The sequence below is a fragment of the Hyperoodon ampullatus genome, assembly GCF_949752795.1.
Source record: "Hyperoodon ampullatus genome assembly, chromosome: 2".
In the NCBI taxonomy this organism is placed as follows: Eukaryota; Metazoa; Chordata; class Mammalia; order Artiodactyla; family Ziphiidae; genus Hyperoodon; species Hyperoodon ampullatus.
In genome coordinates this window covers 155,922,119-155,941,019 of record NC_136915.1, presented here as the reverse complement: position 1 = coordinate 155,941,019, position 18,901 = coordinate 155,922,119, and the positions used below count along the sequence as shown (strand labels likewise).

The 18,901-nt window shown below is 37.2% G+C and overlaps 1 protein-coding gene across 1 annotated transcript in view; it reads left to right on the top strand.

The window, feature by feature from the left end:
• HMCN1 (hemicentin 1) overlaps window positions 1–18,901 on the top strand; it is a gene marked incomplete at its 3' end in the record, with an annotated part of 531,222 nt that overhangs the window by 254,272 nt on the left and 258,049 nt on the right. Inside the window, exons 16-19 of the mRNA XM_079726768.1 lie at window positions 11,969–12,163; window positions 15,254–15,349; window positions 16,528–16,655; window positions 18,046–18,190. Coding sequence (XP_079582894.1) covers window positions 11,969–12,163; window positions 15,254–15,349; window positions 16,528–16,655; window positions 18,046–18,190 — 564 coding nt within the window. The remainder of the gene's footprint in view (window positions 1–11,968; window positions 12,164–15,253; window positions 15,350–16,527; window positions 16,656–18,045; window positions 18,191–18,901) is intronic.

Genomic DNA, 18,901 nt, shown 5'->3' with positions numbered 1-18,901 from the left:
AGCTTCGTATTTTATTTCATATAAACTAAAATTTTTTTCCAGCTGGGATCTTTTATGATCCCCATGCCCCTAGGCTGTCTGGTGAACACTCTGCATTCTTGGTGATTATGCCCTTGGGGTAGAATCAACAAAGCTGAAAATGGCCACAAAGACCACTGTAGAATCTGTCTAGAGCACAGCAAGATGTGTTTGAACCATGACTAAACTCTGTGGTTATTAAGAGAAGTGCCTTGGAAATACGATTGGAATCTCTGGGTGGAGGGTCTCTGAATCTACCAGCAGAGTGTGAAATACAAGAAATGCTTTTAGAAATATAAGGTCCAAATGAAGAGGGTGATTAGATACAGAATTCTTGTTTTCAAGAAATATACTAAGTTTCACTTCTCAACATTTTCTAGTTTTGCTTCTCTCTCTTTCCTGCACAGATATTTTCTATTCACCCAATATTCTTGTAGAGTTGTCTAGCTCTAGAAGGAAGAGTGAAATAGCCCAGCAGAAAGGGAATGACACCCTCAAACCCTCCAAGACTGTAGAAAATCTAAACATCTTACATGTTTCTTTGCTTACTTACTGTCTTCTTGAAAATCTTTTTAGCTTCTGGACTTTCCAGGTTCTCTCTTCAGATTAGTGACAAACTATATAAGGGTTAGGTCTGTCTGTGCTGGAGTGACTTGGAGTAGATAGGAAACCATCCTAACAAAAGTTTTATATTTATCCCTTATTCCTTGAACTGAATTTTGTTTTATCTCCACTCATATTCAAGGTCTTCACTCTCAACGACCCTTTCTAAAACAATGGCTTCCTTAACTTTTATTCCAATAATTGTCCTGATGGAACTACTTATATAAACTCTATTGTTTGCTTACTGTAACCTTGATCATTGTTAAAAATTGCCAAATAACTTAATATTAACATCAGTACCATTCATGTTTCTGCTATGCCTTAACTATTTCCTTATTCACCATTAGAATTCTGATCATTGTAGCTTACAAAGTTTGACTAGACCTTTTCTGTCCACATAAAACTATTGTTACATATCCTAGCAGATAGAGGATGTAACTGCCAAGCACTGTGCAAGTGATAGTTGCAGTGATAGTTGTGATTATTGCTATTAGGTTTAAAAGCAAACAAACAAAAGAACAAGTTTTCCCTAGAATTTATATAGTGTTTAAGAGAATGAGCTCTAGAAAGGGACTGGGTTTTCTACCTGACTTTTAACAGTACCTACCTGATAGGTTGGTTGTAAGGATGAAATGAGGTATTATCACCTATGTGCATTCAGCATGTCAGCAGTTACTGCTTTTCCTCCAAAGCTGCTTAATGGACGTGTATCAAATAGGTGAATATTAATTTTACAAACTGAATGGTCACTTTGATTCTTTGAGTCTTGAAAAATAATATAGAAATGCATATATGATAGTGGTATAGAGTTTAAGATTAAGCATTGTGCTTTTAATATGATAGTCACTGTTTCAACTTGATTTTTTTTTAAAAAGGGCTTGAGACAATTTAAGTACTACTATTAGTGGTGCATAAAATTATTCATTTGAGTTCCAAAACTACTGGGCATAAAGTAGATTATGACTTAAGAAGAAAAACTTGCTTTTATCCATATCATGTAACTAGTTAGACTTTCAGATTGTTTTTGTGGGCCTATTATTTCACATAAACAATACTAGATCAAAAATAATCATAAAAAGGCCATTTAATGTTATTCATGAGTTCTAGCTTCTTGTAGTGAGTCTCCGTTATGGACATTTCAGGTCAATATTCAGGGAGTGTTACCAATGCTTTTCATCCTTTTTTAAAAGGGTGTCATGTGGAAGAGAAGAAGATTGGCTACATCAAACAAAAAGTTGGCCTGGCAGTGACTTTATTTACAGCATTCCACACCACAGAGGGTGATGTTTTAGACTTAGACTGTGGTTTCATGTTTTGTGGTTTGGTAGAACCAAAACAGTATGTTCAGCCATTTTAGGAAAGAAAGAAAATTTCAGTTTGACTAATCTAATGCAAGAGTTGCCATAGTGGAGATAGATTTAATTATCACTAAAGGAACTAGAATAATTTTATAGAATAGGTATCAGAGCAAGATGGTCAATCTGTTTGTAACTTTTATATTTTCAAAATAATGTGTGCACACAGCCATATCCACCTGTAAGTGACAACAGAGCTGTACGGTGCTTTAACCCTGTGCAGTCCTCAAAGTGCTTGCACACAAATATTTAGGTGATCACAGAGGATCCAGCCTAATAAATCCAACAGACTGTATGCAGAAGCCAAAATTGAAACTAACATTAGATACATTAAACTCCAGAACTATGATTTAATAAATTAACTATACAATATTTATGATCATTGATAGTTTATAGTTGGGTGATTACTACATGCTAAATGATTAATAATGATTCTCTCTTTTAACAGCGTGGGATAGGATATGTTATCGCCCTTTTATTCATGGGGAAATTTAAACTGGGGGAGGTAAAATAATTTTCCAATTTTACAGACTAAGAAATAGTGGAGCTGCGATTTGAAACCACCTGGTGGGCTGCAGCTTCCCTAAGCTACTTCTCTAAGCAGCTCCTCTGTACAAGTTCCATATTTTGTACTATAATCACTTCTGCTTCCTTTCCCACTGGTTTTGTTAATCTGTTTACCATCCACCCAATGTTAATTCACTTGGAGTCCGAATTGGTCACACTCAGGAGTAGGAAGCACTTAAAAGGCTTCTTGGCTTGAGGTAGGAGCTGCTTCATTTTGATGTTTGCTTCTCATTGATGCTGTCCTGGCTGCTTACCTAGTGCCTGGTACTCTCATTTGCCTTGTTTTCTGGTACCAGTACATTTATTCCCTGACCTTGTGCTTGTCTCGTGCCTGACACTCTTCCCAAAGCTTCTTCACCACTGGTGACTTCTCTCATCTTAATTGAGTTTTGTGAGCACAACTTGAGCTTCACTTACCATTTTTTTTTTTTTTTTTTTTTTTGTGGTACGCGGGCCTCTCACTGCTGTGGCCTCTCCCGTTGCGGAGCACAGGCTCCGGATGCACAGGCTCAGTGGCCATGGCTCACGGGCCCAGCCACTCCGCGGCATGTGGGATCTTCCCGGACCGGGGCACGAACCCGTGTCCCCCGCATCGGCAGGCAGACCCTCAACCACTGCGCCACCAGGGAAGCCCTACCCTTTCTTTTTTCTTTTAAATCTTTACTGGAGTATAATTGCTTCACAATACTGTGTTAGTTTCTGTTGTACAACAAAGTGAATCAGCCATATGCATACATATATCCCCATTTCCCCTCCCTCTTTAGCCTCCCTATCCCACCCTCTAGGTCATTGCAAAGCACCGAGCTGATCTCCCTCCCTGTGCTATGCTGCTGCTTCCCACTAGCTAACTGTTTTACATTCAGTAGTGTATATATCTCGATGCTACTCTCACTTTGCCCCAGCTTCCCCCTCCCACCCCATGTCCTCAAGTCCATTCTCCGTGTCTACATCTTTATTCCAGCCCTGAAACTAGATTCATCAGTACCATTTTTTTTTTTAGATTCCATATATATATGTGTTAGCATACGGTATTTTTATTTCTCTTTCTGACTTCACTTTGTATGACAGACTCTAGGTCCAACCACCTCACTACAAATAACTCAATTTTGTTTCTTTTTATGGCTGAGTACTATTCTGTTGTATATATGTGCCACATCTTCTTTATCCATTCATCTGTTGATGGACATTTAGGTTGCTTCCATGTCCTGGCTATTGTAAATTAAGCTGCGATGAACATTGTGGTACATGTCTCTTTTTGAATTACGGTTTTCTCAGGGTATATGTCCAATAGTGGTATTGCTGGGTCATATGGTAGTTCTATTTTTAGTTTTTTAAGGAACCTCCATACTGTTTTCCATAGTGGTTGTATCAATTTACATTCCCACCAACAGCGCAGGAGGGTTCCCTTTTCACCACACCCTTTCCAGCATTTATTGTTTCTCAATGTTTTGATAATGGCCATTCTGACCAGCATGAGGTCTGACCTCATTGTAGTTTTCATTTGCGTTTCTCTAATAATTAGTGATGTGAAGCATCTTTTCATGTGCCTCTTGGCCATCTGTATGTCTTCCTTGGTGAAATGTCTACTTAGGTCTTCCACCCATTTTTTAACTGGATGGTTTGTTTTTTTGATATTGAGCTCCATGAGCTGTTTGTAAATTTTGGAGATTAATCATTTGTCTGTTGTTTCATTTGTAAATATTTTCTCCCATTCTAAGTGTTGTCTTTTTGTCTTGTTTATGGTTTCCTCTGCTGTGCAAAAGCTTTTAAGTTTAATTAAGTCCCATTTGTTTATTTTTGTTTTTATTTCCGTTACTCTGGGAGGTGGGTCAGAAAAGATCTTACTGGGTGGTTTATGTCAAAGAGTATTTTTCCTCTGTTTTCCTCTAAGAGTTTTATAGTGTCTGGTCTTACGTTTAACTCTGATCCATTTGGAGTTTATTTTTGTGTATGGTGTTAAGAAGTGTTCTAATTTCATTCTTTTACATGTAGCTGTCCAGTTTTCCCAGCACCCCTCACTGAAGAGGCTGTCTTTTCTCCACTGTATGTTCTTGCCTCCTTTGTTATAAATAAGGTGCCCATATGTGCGTGGGTTTATCTCTGGGCTTTCTACCTTGTACCTGATAGATCTGTCTACAAGATATTGATCTATATTTCTGTTTTTGTGCCAGTACCATACTGTCTTGATTACTGTAGCTTTGTGATATAGTTTGAAGTCAGGAAGCCTGATTCCTCCAACTCCATTTTTCTTTCTCAAGATTGCTGTGGCTATTCGGGGTCTTTTGTGTTTCCATACGAATTGTAAAAATTTTTGTTCTAATTCTGTGAAGAATGCCATTGGTAGTTTGATAAGGATTGCACTGAATCTGTAGATTGCTTTGGGTAGTATAGTCGTTTTTACAATATTGATTCTTCCAATCCAAGAACATGGTATATCTCTCCATCTGTTGGTATCATCTTTAATTTCTTTCATCAGTGTCTTATACTTTTCTGCATACAGGTCTTTTGTCTCCCTAGGTAGGTTTATTCCTAGGTATGTTTTTCTTTTTGTTACAATGGTAAATGGGAGTGTTTCCTTAATTTCTCTTTCAGATTTTTCATCATTAGTGTATAGGAATGTAAGAGATTTCTGTGCATTAATTTTGTATCCTGCAACTTTACGAAATTCATTGATTAGCTCTAGTAGTTTTCTGGTAGCATCTTTAGGATTCTCTATGTATAGTATCATGTCATCTGCAAACAGTGACAGTTTTACTTCTTCTTTTCCAATTTGTATTCCTTTAATTTCTTTTTCTTCTCTGATTGCTGTGGCTATGGCTTCCACAACTATGTTGAATCTAAAAGTGGCAAGAGTGGACATCCTTGTCTTGTTCCTGATCTTAGTGGAAATGCTTTCAGTTTTTCACCATTGAGTATGATGCTTACTGTGAGTTTGTCATATATGGCCTTTATTATGTTGCAGTGGGTTCCCTCTATGCCCATTTTCTGGAGAGTTTTTATAATAAATGAGTACTGAATTTTGTCAAAAGCTTTTTCTGCATCTATTGAGATGATCATATGGTTTTTATTCCTTAATTTGTTAATGTGGTGTATCACATTGATTGATTTGTGTATATTGAAGAATCCTTGCATCCGTGGGATAAATCCCACTTGATCATGGTGTATGATCCTTTTAATGTGTTGTTGGATTCTGTTTGCTAGTATTTTGTTCAGGACTTTTGTATCTATTTTCATCAGTGATATTGGTCGACAATTTTCTTTTTTTGTAATATCGTTTTCTGGTTTTGATATCAGGGTGATGGTGGCTTTGCAGAATGAATTTGGGAGTGTTTCTCCCTCTGCAATTTTTTGGAAGAGTTTGAGAAGGATCACTGTTAGCTCTTCTCTAAGTGCTTGATGGAATTTACCTGTGAAGCCATCTGGTACTGGGCCTTTGTTTGTTGGAAGATTTTTAATTATGGTTTGAATTTTATTAGTTGTGACAGGTATGTTTATATTTTCTAATTCTTCATGGTTCAGTCTTGGAAAAATTGTACCTTTCCAAGAATTTGTGCATTTCTTCATGGTTGTCCATTTTATTGGCATATAGTTGTTTGTAGTAGTCTCTTATAATCTTTTGTATTTCTGTGGTGTGAGTTGTGATTTCTCATTTTTCATTTCTAATTTTATTGATTTGCATCCTCTCCGTTTTTTTCTTGATGAGTCTGGCTAAGAGTTTACCAATTTTGTTTATCTTCTCAAAGAAACTCCTTTTAGTTTTATTGATCTTTGCTATTGTTTTCTTGGTTTCTATTTCATTTATTTCTGTTCTGATCTTTATGGGTTCTTTCCTTCTACTGACTTTGAGTTTTCTTTGTTCTTCTTTCTCTAGTTTTAAGTGTAGGGTTATATTGTTTATTTGAGGTTTTTCTTGTTTCTTGAGGTGAGATTGAATTGCTATCAGCTTCTCTCTTAGAACTGCTTTTGCTGCATCCCACAGTTTTTGGGTCATCATGTTTTCAATGTCATTTGTTTCTATGTATTTTTTAAATTTCTTCTTTGATTTCTTCAGTGATATCTTGGTTATTTAGTAATGTATTGTTTAGCCTCCATGTATTTATGGTTTTTACAGTTTTTTTCCTGTAATTGGTTTCCATCTCATAGCATTGTGGTCAGAAAAGCTGCTTGATATGATTTCAATTTTCTTATATTTACCAATGCTTGATTTTTGACCCAAGATGTGATCCTGGAGAAGATGTGTTCTGGCTGCACTTGAGAAGAAAGTGTATTCTGCCACTTTTGGGTGGAATGTTCTATAAATATCAATTAAATCTATCTGGTCTATTATGTCATTTAAAGCTTGTGTTTCCTTATTTATTTTCTGTTTGGATGATGTGTCCATTGGTGTAAGTGGGGTGTTAAAGTCCCATACTATTATTGTGTTACTGTCGATTTCTCCTTTCATGGTTATTAGCATTTGCCTTATGTATTGAGGTGCTCCTATGTTGGGTGCATAAACATTTATAAGTGTTATATCTTCTTGGATTGATCCTTGATCATTATGTAGTGTCCCTCCTTATCTTTTATAACAGTCTTTATTTTAAAGTCTATTTTGTCTGATATGAGTATTACTACTCCAGCTTTCTTTTGATTTCCATTATCATGGAATATCTTTTTCCATCCCTTCACTTTCAGTCTGTATATGTCCCTAGGTCTGAAGTGGGTCTCTAGCAGACAGCATATATATAGGTCTTTTTTTCTGTATCCATTCCGCCAGTCTGTGTCTTTTGGCTGGAACATTTAATCCATTTACATTCAAGGTTATTATCAATATGTATATTCCTATTACCATTTTCTTAATTGTTTTGGGTTTGTTTTTGTGGGTCTTTTTCTTCTCTTGTGTTTCCCACCTAGAGGAGTTTCTTTAGCATTTGTAGTAAACCTGGTTTCGTGGTGCTGAATTCTCTTAGCTTTCGCTTGTCTGAAAAGCTTTTGATTTCTCCATTGAATTGGAATGAGATCCTTGCTGGGTAGAGTAATCTTGGTTGTAGGTTTTTCCCTTTCATCATTTTCAGTGTATCCTTCCACTGCCTTCTGGCCTGCAGAGTTTCTGCTGAAAAATCAGCTGATAACCTTATGGGGATTCCTTTGTATGTTATTTTTTGTTTTTTCCCTTGCTGTTTTTAATATTTTTTCTTTGAATTTAATTTTTATTAGTTTGATTAATATGTGTCTTGGCGTGTTTCTCCTTGGATTTATCCTGTATGGGACTCTCTGTGCTTCCTGGACTAGGGTGACTATTTCCTTTCCCGTGTTAGGGAAGTTTTCAACTATAAGCTCTTCAAATATTTTCTCACACCCTTGCTTTTTCTCTTCTTCTTCTGGGACCCCTATAATTCGAATGTTGGTGTGTTTAGTGTCGTCCCAGAGGTCTCCAAGGTTGTCTTCAGTTCTTTTAATTCTTTTTTCTTTATTCTACTCCTCGGCAGTTATTTCCACCATTTTGTCTTCCAGCTCACTTATTCGTTCTTCTGCCTCAGTTATTCTGTTATTGATTCCTTCCAGTGTTTTTTTCATTTCAGTTATTGTGCTGTTCATCTCTGTTTCTTTGTTCTTTAGTTCTTCTAGATCTTTGTTAAACATTTCTTGTATTTTCTCAGTCCGTGCCTTCATTCTATCTCTGAGATTCTGGATCATCTTTACTATCATTACTCTGAATTGTTTTTCAGTTAGATTGCCTATTTCCTCTTCATTTATTTGGTCTTGTAGGTTTTTACCTTGTTCCTTCAGCTGTGACATATTTTTTTGCCATCTCATGTGTTTTTTTGTTTTTGTTTTAAATGGGTGGGTTTGTGTTCCTGTCTTACTGGTTGTTTGGCCTGAGGCTTCCAACACTGGAGTTTTTAGGCTGTTGGGTAGAGCTGGGTCTTGTTGCTGAGATGAGAACCTCTGTGAGACCTCACTCCAATGAATATTCCCTAGGGTCTCAGGGAATACCCCTATTCTCTGTTAGTCCAGTGGTTCAGACTCGGAGTTCACACTGCAGGAGCTTCAGCCCAACCCCTGGCTCGTGAACCAACATCTCACAAGCCACATGCGGTGGCAACAAGAAAAAAAAAGAAAAAAAGAAATAAAAAAAGAACAATAACAAAGTGAAAAATAAAATTAGGCTTGGAAACTAACAGATATGTTAGAAAGAATATAAAAATAAACATATAGATGAATCAACAACTGGAAGGTACATCAGTACCACAATAGTAAAAAAGAGGAGGAGGGAAAGGGAAAAAAAAAGAAAGAAAGAAAGAAAAAAAAGGGTGGTAAAGGCCTTGGCTGTGGAGGGTGGCATCTAAGCAAGGGCGAGGTTTGAGCGGTCGGCAGCACCTATGCTTTGGACCCACAGGGCTGGAATAGGCCCTGGGGGCTGTGGGGGGCTGGGGCTTAGGCTCAAGGAACAGAAGTGGCCCAGGTGTGCCCCCCATCCCTGGTCTCAGAGGGTGGGGGACCTCACCTGGGAGCCCAGCAGGCTTCCTGGGCTCAAGTGGGTGGGGCAAATGCCTTCCTCTCCTCTCCTGCTCCTCTGTTCTGGAGGGCCCCTCCTGCCTGCCTCTCCTGATCTCCCCAGCCTCCCTCTTATGCCCCCAGGACCAATGTGCCCAGGGGGACGTGGAGGCCTTGGGGGCAGGGGAGTTGCCTGGGAGCTCAGCAGGCTCCCCAGGCCTGAGTGGGCGGGGCAGTCACCCTTAGCTCCTCTCCTACCTGCCTCTCCTGATCTCCCCAGCCTCAGGGGTGCCAATCCTGTCTTGCCTCTACTTCTTCTCCCCCCTCAGTCCCCCCACATCCTACTCGTTCACTTGGGGGTTCCTCCCATCTCCTTGGGTGTCAGGGTCCCTCACCAGCTGCCGGCAGGCACCCTAGTTGTGAGGAGATGCTAACTCGGTGTCTTTCCACACGCCATCTTGACTCTGCCCCCTATCCTTTTTAAATCTAGTTTGTTCTTGGCTTTCTTGCATCTGAAAATTCTCATTTTGTCTCCATTTTCACTGATGGCTATGCTCTTTATGTCAGTAAGCTTGGTTTCCTCCCCAATACTTAGTCAATCCCAGGCTTATGCATATCTTTTTGCTCTTCTGGAATTTATTTTCTGTCTTATCTCCATAGTCACCTGTTCACACTCTGAGCCTAACATATTCTGGGATTTTTATACCTCTCTGTTTCAGACAAGCAGCTGGCTCTGGAATAAATGACTAGTATCACTCCAGAGAAAAGTAACTAGGCCTTACACACATAAGATAAGCACACAATCAGCTGCTTTCTAAATTATTTTTTAAATACGTTTATTTTACCTATTATTTTTTATTAGTCAGATTCCCATATGTATATAAGAGAAATCTAAACACAGGTACATAACTTCTTTTTAAAAACATGTTGCTCAGTTGTACTATTTAACTTAATTTTATTTTATGTAGTTTCAAAAAACAAACAATGGCACTTCTGAAATTGCCATGTTTCTTCAAAAATGAAAGTTCAAATGTACTGGATCAATGTTGTTATCATCATATACACTTAATGCACACACACGCACAAGGTTATTGTTGAAGTGTTTTAATATTGATTTAATCATTCACAAATATCTAGCAGCCATGTATAATGCACAAACTACCATGTTAGTTGCTATAAAAGGTAAAAATGTGGTTACAAATATAAATTCTCTGGGGAAAGTCTAACATATAGTCTAGTAAGAGGCTGAATTTAGCCATTGCCATGAGAGTGGTGTAGAGTGAGTTCTGTGAAAGCTCAGAGAGGGAAGAAATCATATCCATTTAGGATGGTAAGAGATGGCATTGAGGAAGGGCCTTTTGAACTGCCTTCAAGAATTGTCAGTGTTTCAGTAGCCAGAGATCAACAGCAGACATCACATTTGAAAGGGATGGTGGTAACACAGGTGCTGATTTCGGAAAGGTCAGTCCTTGACTGGAGAAGAGTAAGTTCTGATTGTCCAGAGAATAAGATTTGTATGGAGAAATAATCGAAAATGTGGCTGTAAAGTTAAAGGAGGTCGTTTGGCCCAGGCTAATAAAGCACTAATGCTACTTGGGAGACAGCTGTGCATTCAAGTCCCAGAATTCCTGTTGAGAAGGAGAGAAGTGATCTCCACACCCATTCTTACTAACCTGATAACCAGCTTGAGTATGGGCAGTTATAAGAACCCATGGAAAAGGGGAGGCTGATATAATGATAAAGAACTGTGACTTTGGAGTCGGATCAACCTGGTTTTCAATCCTAGTTCCACTGTTCAATTCCATGTGACACTTAGCAAATTAACTATCTCTGTCTCAGTTTTATAAAATTGGGGTAGTAACAGTACCTACCTCATAGGGATATTTTGAAGATCAAATGAGGTAACTAATGAAGAGGACTTAACAGAGTCTCTGGCTCTATAAGTGATAGTTGTTGTAGTTCCTGACCATTGTTTGATCTTGACATTATCAAGGAGACATCCCTGGGGTACTTCCTCTTAGAGTCCTACATGAGCAGATTTCATCTGTTACCTCTAATAGTATCTTATGTATTTCTCCTTGCCTGATACCTCAAACATTATTACTCATAAGTTCCGTGGGACATACTGAGAGCCTCATCTATTTGGGCTTTCTGACAGCATCCTCCCTATATTGCATTCCTCTGTTTTCCAGGGTATGCCTGTTACCTCTGATTTTTCCCCCTGGCTTCTGTGGTTACCTAAATTATGTAGATAAGTGTAGACTTCTTACCTATAATTTTATAATTTCTGAATCATTTCTTAGCTCTAACATTAAGCAGTCCGTATTGTCCATTTATCAAATGCTATTCTGTTACTTTAATTTGAGTTATTGATTCTCAAGCTTCAATTTCTTTAACTCAAAAATGCAAAAAAAATGTGAAAGATACTGAGAAGCAAGAATGTGATATACACCAAGAATATAATTTAAGATTAAATACTGTTACCTTGTTATATGGTGATCTATTGAAGAATGAACTCTGATATAATTAGTTTATTTAAAAATTCAGCCTAAAGAAGTAAGTTTTGGAAAGTGTTAAAAATATTTCATTGCAAGGCAGACTTATTTGTAAGAAAATTTTAAGTTTTGAGGAGTATGGCATAAACTAAAATTGAAAACAAATTCCAAAAATGAAAGATTCTCTTTAGTTAAGGAAATCTTGATTTAAATTCCCACCCTTTCCATTGTATCACTTTAAGGAAATAGTTGAACTTCTTTGTTCCTCTATTCATTTATTTAAAAAATCTATTTCAATAGCAGACAGGAATACTTAAAGCATATATTTATAATATTATATGAACCATGATTTGATTTGAATTCAATCTGTTGATAGTTTAATAATTAATTTATATTTAAGGCACATGTATACTATACCAATGACCACTTTTTTTCATTCTAAATATCTTCCAGCACCTCCAGTTTTTATACAAGAACCTGCTGATGTGTCTATGGAAATTGGCTCAAATGTGACATTACCTTGCTATGTCCAGGGTTATCCAGAACCAAAGATTAAATGGCGAAGATTAGACAACATGCCCATCTACTCAAGACCTTTTTCAGTGAGTTCCATCAGCCAACTAAGAACAGGAGCTCTCTTTATTTCAAGTAGGTTAAAGGAAATATATTTTATACAAATATATACTATAAATTATACATTTTTTATACATAGGTGTTGCTATGTTTAAAATAGTGAATTAATCGTGCCAACATATTTTGTGTTTGTTGCATTTCATTTTAAAATAATACTGAATTCATATCTGGGAATTGTCATAAATGAATAACATTTTATTCAATTTTATGTCATTACTATATCATATAGATTTATGAAGCAATATGACTTCTTCATATCTCACTGTTTCTTATTGCAAATAGAGTCTCCTGGGCCTGTAGATGGATAAGTAATCACATTTTATTGACTCTTGTACCACCTGTTGTATAGAAAGGTAAAAGATTACTAGTAGTTAGTTAATGTTAATTATTTTGGGCCAAGAATACATAACCACATGCATAGGGACACTATACACTATCAAAATTTTTTGATTAAAAGCTATATATATCTGGAGCAAAACATTTTTTAAAAAGTCAAATATGCCATCATCCCAAACTTTTTTTTTTTTTTTTTGGCGGTACGCGGGCCTCTCACTGCTGTGGCCTCTCCCGTTGCGGAGCACGGCTCCGGACACACAGGCTTAGCGGCCATGGCTCACAGGCCCAGCCGCTCCGCGGCATGTGGGATCTTCCCGGACCAGGGCACAGACCCGCATCCCCTGCATCGGCAGGCGGACTCTCAACCACTGCGCCACCAGGGAAGCCCATCCCACACTTTTACCTGTAAGCTATTAAGCATTCAGATATTTGTAAACACTTAGTACTTTTTCAAATATTGTTAAGAATATTTGGATACTGGCACCAGAGGAGTAAAAACATTTAGATGATTAATTGATTTTTTTAATAAAATTGCATTTTTAGGGTATTTTGTAGAAAGCCCCCAATAAGTGATTTTCATGTTTATTAACAATATTAAATATACATTGGCCACTTAAACTTTCAATACAAATTAAACTGTCTAATTAAAAGTGCTTACAGCTCTGTGCTAGGTGAAGACAGAAGTCAAATATGGGGTTCCTCACTCAGGCATTTTACAATCTACTGTCTGAGTGGATGGTCACAAAAGTACCTACCAGAATTACTCATTAGATTGGGTCAGATTGTGCAGGAACTGAAACATGCAGGTGAAGAAATGTAGTTGGTGAGGTAGAAAATAGACCCCCAAGCTTCATAGGCATGAAAAGGCATGTGAACATACTGTTTCAGAACAGCTCCCCTGCAGGATATGAGGAGACAGGAGCGGGAGGGAAGAAAGGAGAGGATCATATAGGTAGGGTGATGGTGGTGATGAGAAACAACCCAGAGGGAAACAAATGAGACCTGAAAACAAATCAGTTAGCGGAAATGAAAGAAAAGTAAGAATAAAGGAGGGCATTGTTTTCACCGATGGTTGCCCAGTTGTTCAAATTAAATCATCTAAAAGGAAACTAGTGATGAGAAACTTAGCTCTCACTAGTATTTTGTATTTCTACAGAAATTAGCCCGAGTTGGTAGTATGGAGACTATCTTGGTTAGAAACAATGTATAACTTATTAACCAGGTGATTTGCTGAGCTTTCCTTGGCAAATGAATGTTTGCTAATTTTGAGAGTGAACACTGTCTGTGCTTACCAGATGCAATTCTGCAGTTATATGCATGTGGTTAACAGAGTAGAAACTTGGTCACTGCTCTTTATTTGAGATAGTATGGAACTATTCATAATGGAAAGCTGTGTTTTTCTCTGCCAACGTCTTATCAATAGATTAAACTGTGCCTGTTTTAGTTAAGATAGTTGCAAAGGTGACGATCAATCCCCTATTTAAAAATCTTCTCTTGACTCCCCAGTTGCTCATAAGATAAAACTTTACTGTTTTATAAGGCACCAGGCTACCTCTTCATCTTCAGGCTCCTGACTATGCCCACACAGCCTGTAACCCAGCGATCCTCATCCTAATCCCCAACACACTCTTTAATTTTAAATATTGTATAAATATCCTTTTTATTATTCTGAAAATTCTATGTATTTGATCAACCTACATAATAAAAATTATTTTAACATGCAACATGTAGTACAAAGGAAAACAAAGGAAAGTAATTTTTATTAAAATAATATGTATTTAGGGCTTCCCTGGTGGCGCAGTGGTTGGGAGTCTGCCTGCCGATGCAGGGGACACGGGTTCGTGCCCCGGTCCGGGAGGATCCCACATGCCGCGGAGCGGCTGGGCCCTTGAGCCGTGGCCGCTGGGCCTGCGCGTCCGGAGCCTGTGCTCCGCAACGGGAGAGGCCACAGCAGTGAGAGGCCCGCGTACCACCACAACAACAAAAAAGTATTTAAATAGATAAATGCTCTGACAATGCTCATTACAATATGCATACACGTTATGTATATCACCATGAATTTGAGAGCTAAAATGTAGACTGATACAGGAATATGGGATTGATGACTCAAAAACTCCGGGCTGGTGAAGTGATTTTCTGAAATGGCGGGCAATTCTTGCAAGAGTTCTTTCTTTCTTCCACTTATATAGAATTAGGTTGTAGGCTCAAATAATTATAAACAAAGTCATCACATCCATGAATTTCCAGTGGGGTCTTCAAAAGTGTTGGTGAACTTGGGATATTGTTCCTTTCATGAATCCCCCCCATGCATTGTCTCCCTAGTTTTTGCCAGTAGACTCCCCTGATCATTGGACCAATGAAAGCAATCACCCCTGCAAACCTCCAAACGCCCCCAGGGTGGTACTTCAGCTTTCCATTCTTTGAGCAGACCATGATTTTTCAAGTCATGCTCTTGCCTTTGCAGCCCATTAGGTTTGGACTTCCCTTCCTCTGTTCTACCTACTGTTTCAGGTACAGCTTAGGTATTACCTCCTATGTGAATCCTTCCCGAACTCCTCCTTGTGCCCTCAGTCACTTCTGTCTCTGTGCCCCCAAAGCACATTGTCTGAAGCTCAAATTAGAGCAGTCATCACACTGTGGTATGATTGTTGCTTTCAAGGTATGTCTCCTCCCCTAGAATGGGAACTACCAGATCACAAGCACAGTGCCTGGCACATAGTTAATGCTCCACAGATGATGTTGAATGAGTAAATAATCTCTTCTTTTTAGACTTATGGGCAAGTGATAAAGGAACATATATCTGTGAAGCTGAAAACCAGTTTGGAAAGATCCAGTCCCAGGCAACAGTGACAGTGACAGGACTTGGTAAGATCATTTAAGTACTTAGACACCACATTTTTTGAAAACATCAGACTCCTCTTAGTATCTCATCTCTTGCCTGTACCATTAAAAACAAACAAACAAACAAAAAAAAAACAGGTAAACATCTGATTACTACATTAGCCTTCCTTCTCCCCACCCTATTTCATATTTCATGATGTTAGAACTGGAAATAGAGATTATCCTCTTCAAGCTCCTTATCTTTCATTTGAAGAAATGAAGGTCAATTGAATAAATTCATTTAAGCCTTAAGTATGAGTACACACACACACACACACACACCACACACATGTTGTGGTGGTGTGCTTTTCTAGTTCTTTTCTTTACACTTATTATTTTAGTCCACATGAAATTATTTCTGTGTATGATATGAAGTAAGAATATAATATCCATTATTTCCAAGTAGTAAGACATTTGTTTTAATATTTTTATTGCATGTTGTCTTCCCACTGAGTAAAATACCCATTTGGTCACATGCTAAATTTATAATCTTATGTCTATTCCTTGGAATTCTATTTATGCACTAGTCCTACACTGTTTAAATTATTACATCATTTGTTGTGATTTTTAAATCTCATTAATACACTTCTATAAAATTTTCTTTATGTATCTCCCTTAATTCATCTACGTATATTTAAATTTTCCAAGAAGACTCTCTTAGAGATTTTGCTTTGATTTATGTTGAATTACTTCCCTGATTTCCATCTAAGAGTCCACCTCATTTTATTTGCCTGAGCTGTTATGACAGCCTCCTCACTAATCTCATCCCTTCCAATTTTCCCTTGTCCGGTAAGTTCTCAGATTGATATTTCCTGAAAATGGTTCTGATGATTCCACTCTTCTATTTATCAATGCTTTCAGTCACTCTCCATTTGAATACATTGCACATTTCTTGGCTTGACTTTTCTGCCCTTTCATGCCATAGACTTATTCTTTTTTACTTTCTCTACTTCTTTGCTATTACCTGTCCTCTTGCCATTCCCTCTGCTTAGAAGGGTCCTTTACCTCTATCTTCCAGTTCATACCCATGTACATTTAAAAATCTTGTTCTTGAAAACTCAATTTCTAATAGCATAATTAGTAGTCATCTTTGCCTATAAAACAGTTTGCCTTCCTTTGGATGAAATAGCATTGACAGTGCCCGTGTTCTCTCTCTGATTTAGTTGCTCCACTCATTGGAATCAGCCCTTCAGTGACCAGTGTAATTGAAGGACAGCAGCTGACTTTGCCTTGTGTTCTATTGGCTGGAAATCCCATTCCAGAACGTCGGTGGATTAAGAACTCAGCCATGGTAAGAACATTTTAAGTCCATGCATTCATATTCCTCTTGTGTAATATGAATTCATATTCATATTTCGCCTCTTGTGTAAGAGGCAATGGATTCCAAACACTGAAATTTTAATGTAATAAATATACAAACATATATTTTTTTTTTTTCTTTTTTTTCTGCCCCACCAAACATATATTTTTTAAGTGTACCAAAACTTTTCTTCAGTATTAACATGTTTATGCAGTTCATATTATTTTGAAATTAATATGATGGAGAAATAGTCAATGGTGTAATTTTTATAATTTTGTAACTAGTAAACTCTCTTCAGAATATGTAATAACTGAAGCAAGTATGAGGTTTTTTTCCACAGGATTTAAATATTTTATATCCTTCTTTGCAGGACATAATAAAATGTTAATATTCTCATAACATTCTTTCATTTTATATATTAATCTTTATTGTTATCGTCAAACATTCTTTTATTGTGAACTATTTTAAAATGTGGATCTATTTTGTGTCATTGTTTTTCAATGCATAACTTTTGATTATGAAGGAATGTGAAAAATTTTCACAGTTGTAAGGAATTATTCTGTAAACACGCTGTCTATGGCAATAAATTTTCACCTAGTCCAGAGCATTTTTCCTTCCATTTTCCAGAGTATTTAGACATACTCCCTTATTGAAGTACCAATTAAAAGTGAATTGACTCCATGGGATAAGATGTAAAATTGTTCGTATTTGCATAAAAACCTGAGAAAAATGAGTGCACCTCACTCAATAATAAATGCCCTTATAACATAGGATGATACTGTTTGAGCACTAAAGTACCCTATGATTGAACAAAATGCATAAATGTTACAGAGTTAGAGGTGATGATTCTTAACAGAAACCGTTGTCAGCCTTCTCTCATGCAGTTCCTATATCGTACAGTGCCCTCTAATATTATTTGTATCTGTCACTGAAAAGGGTGCATGTTGAGATTAAGTCACATTCTCTCAGCTTGGATGATGCCTGTTTGCCAGAATGAAAATGTCAAATGGCTTACAAGTGGTAGTAAAGCCTTCTTGAAAAAGAACAAATTAAGCCAAAAGTAAAAGTGAAATTTGGGTCCTTCATGATAACAACAATTACAGAAACAGGGAATTAGTGTTTTTCTATTTCTTTCCCTTTCCAATATGTGCATAATTCTGACAGATGTTAGTGGGTAGAATTTTTGGTGGTATATCACAGTGCCATACAATTGATGCTACTCTTGGTAACATTTTATGCTCATCATTTTTCACTTAAGGGTGTTAAAATATTTTGTTATTTTATAACACATTTAATAACCCAGTTGGAGAAGAAAGCAGATCTTGTTTGGGCTTACACAATATTGCCTGTTTAATTAAAAATGACTCTTTTTTCCTTCAAGTTGGTCCAAAATCCTTACATCACTGTACGCAGTGACGGGAGTCTCCATGTTGAAAGAGCTCGGCTGCAGGACGGGGGCGAGTATACTTGTGTGGCCAGTAATGTTGCTGGAACCATTAGCAAAACTACCACTGTGGACGTGCATGGTAAGAGGCGCACCCATCATAATTCTTTCCAAACCATGTTCAAAGCTGGGTTCATATCTTTAAATCAAATAACTCTGTTCTTCTAGTTAGAAGAAGCAGATATCTTTCCTAATTGTTATTCTTAACAAAAAGCCTTATTTCTTGAACAATATTTACATTGTTTAGCCTGTTTCCAGATTTCCCTTTTCTGTATATACAAAAAGACATTATTGGGAGTCACTCGCTGAGTCTCTCCAAGGGCTTTTGTAAGTGGTTTCTTAATTGATAAAAGTGAACTCAGCTCTCAAAGAGTTATGTTTGAAAGTACATTTTAATTTCAGGAAAGCTGAACTTATTGTACCATCCAAATTGCCTCTTCTTCTCGGATTGTGCAACAAGCATATTCTTAGTAATGACCCCTTTGTGTGTTTGCTAGAAATGACCTAAACTTTTCTAAAGGCCATTTCATGTGCTCCAAACAATCTTTTTGCGTGTTAAATAACTTAAAGGTCACAAATAAAAAAGTCCAGAAACTATCTTTTTTCCATTCATGAGTAACCGTTACCAACTTTTTACATCTCAATAAATAACAGCTTCATAGCTTAAGAAATTGTCGTAACTTTTTTTGTATATCTCCTTTAAAGACTTTGCAACATTTGCTTTTTAAAGTGTTGTATTAAAAACTAGCTCTGTGTACAGGGATGAAAGTAGAACAGAACATTTATTTTTAGT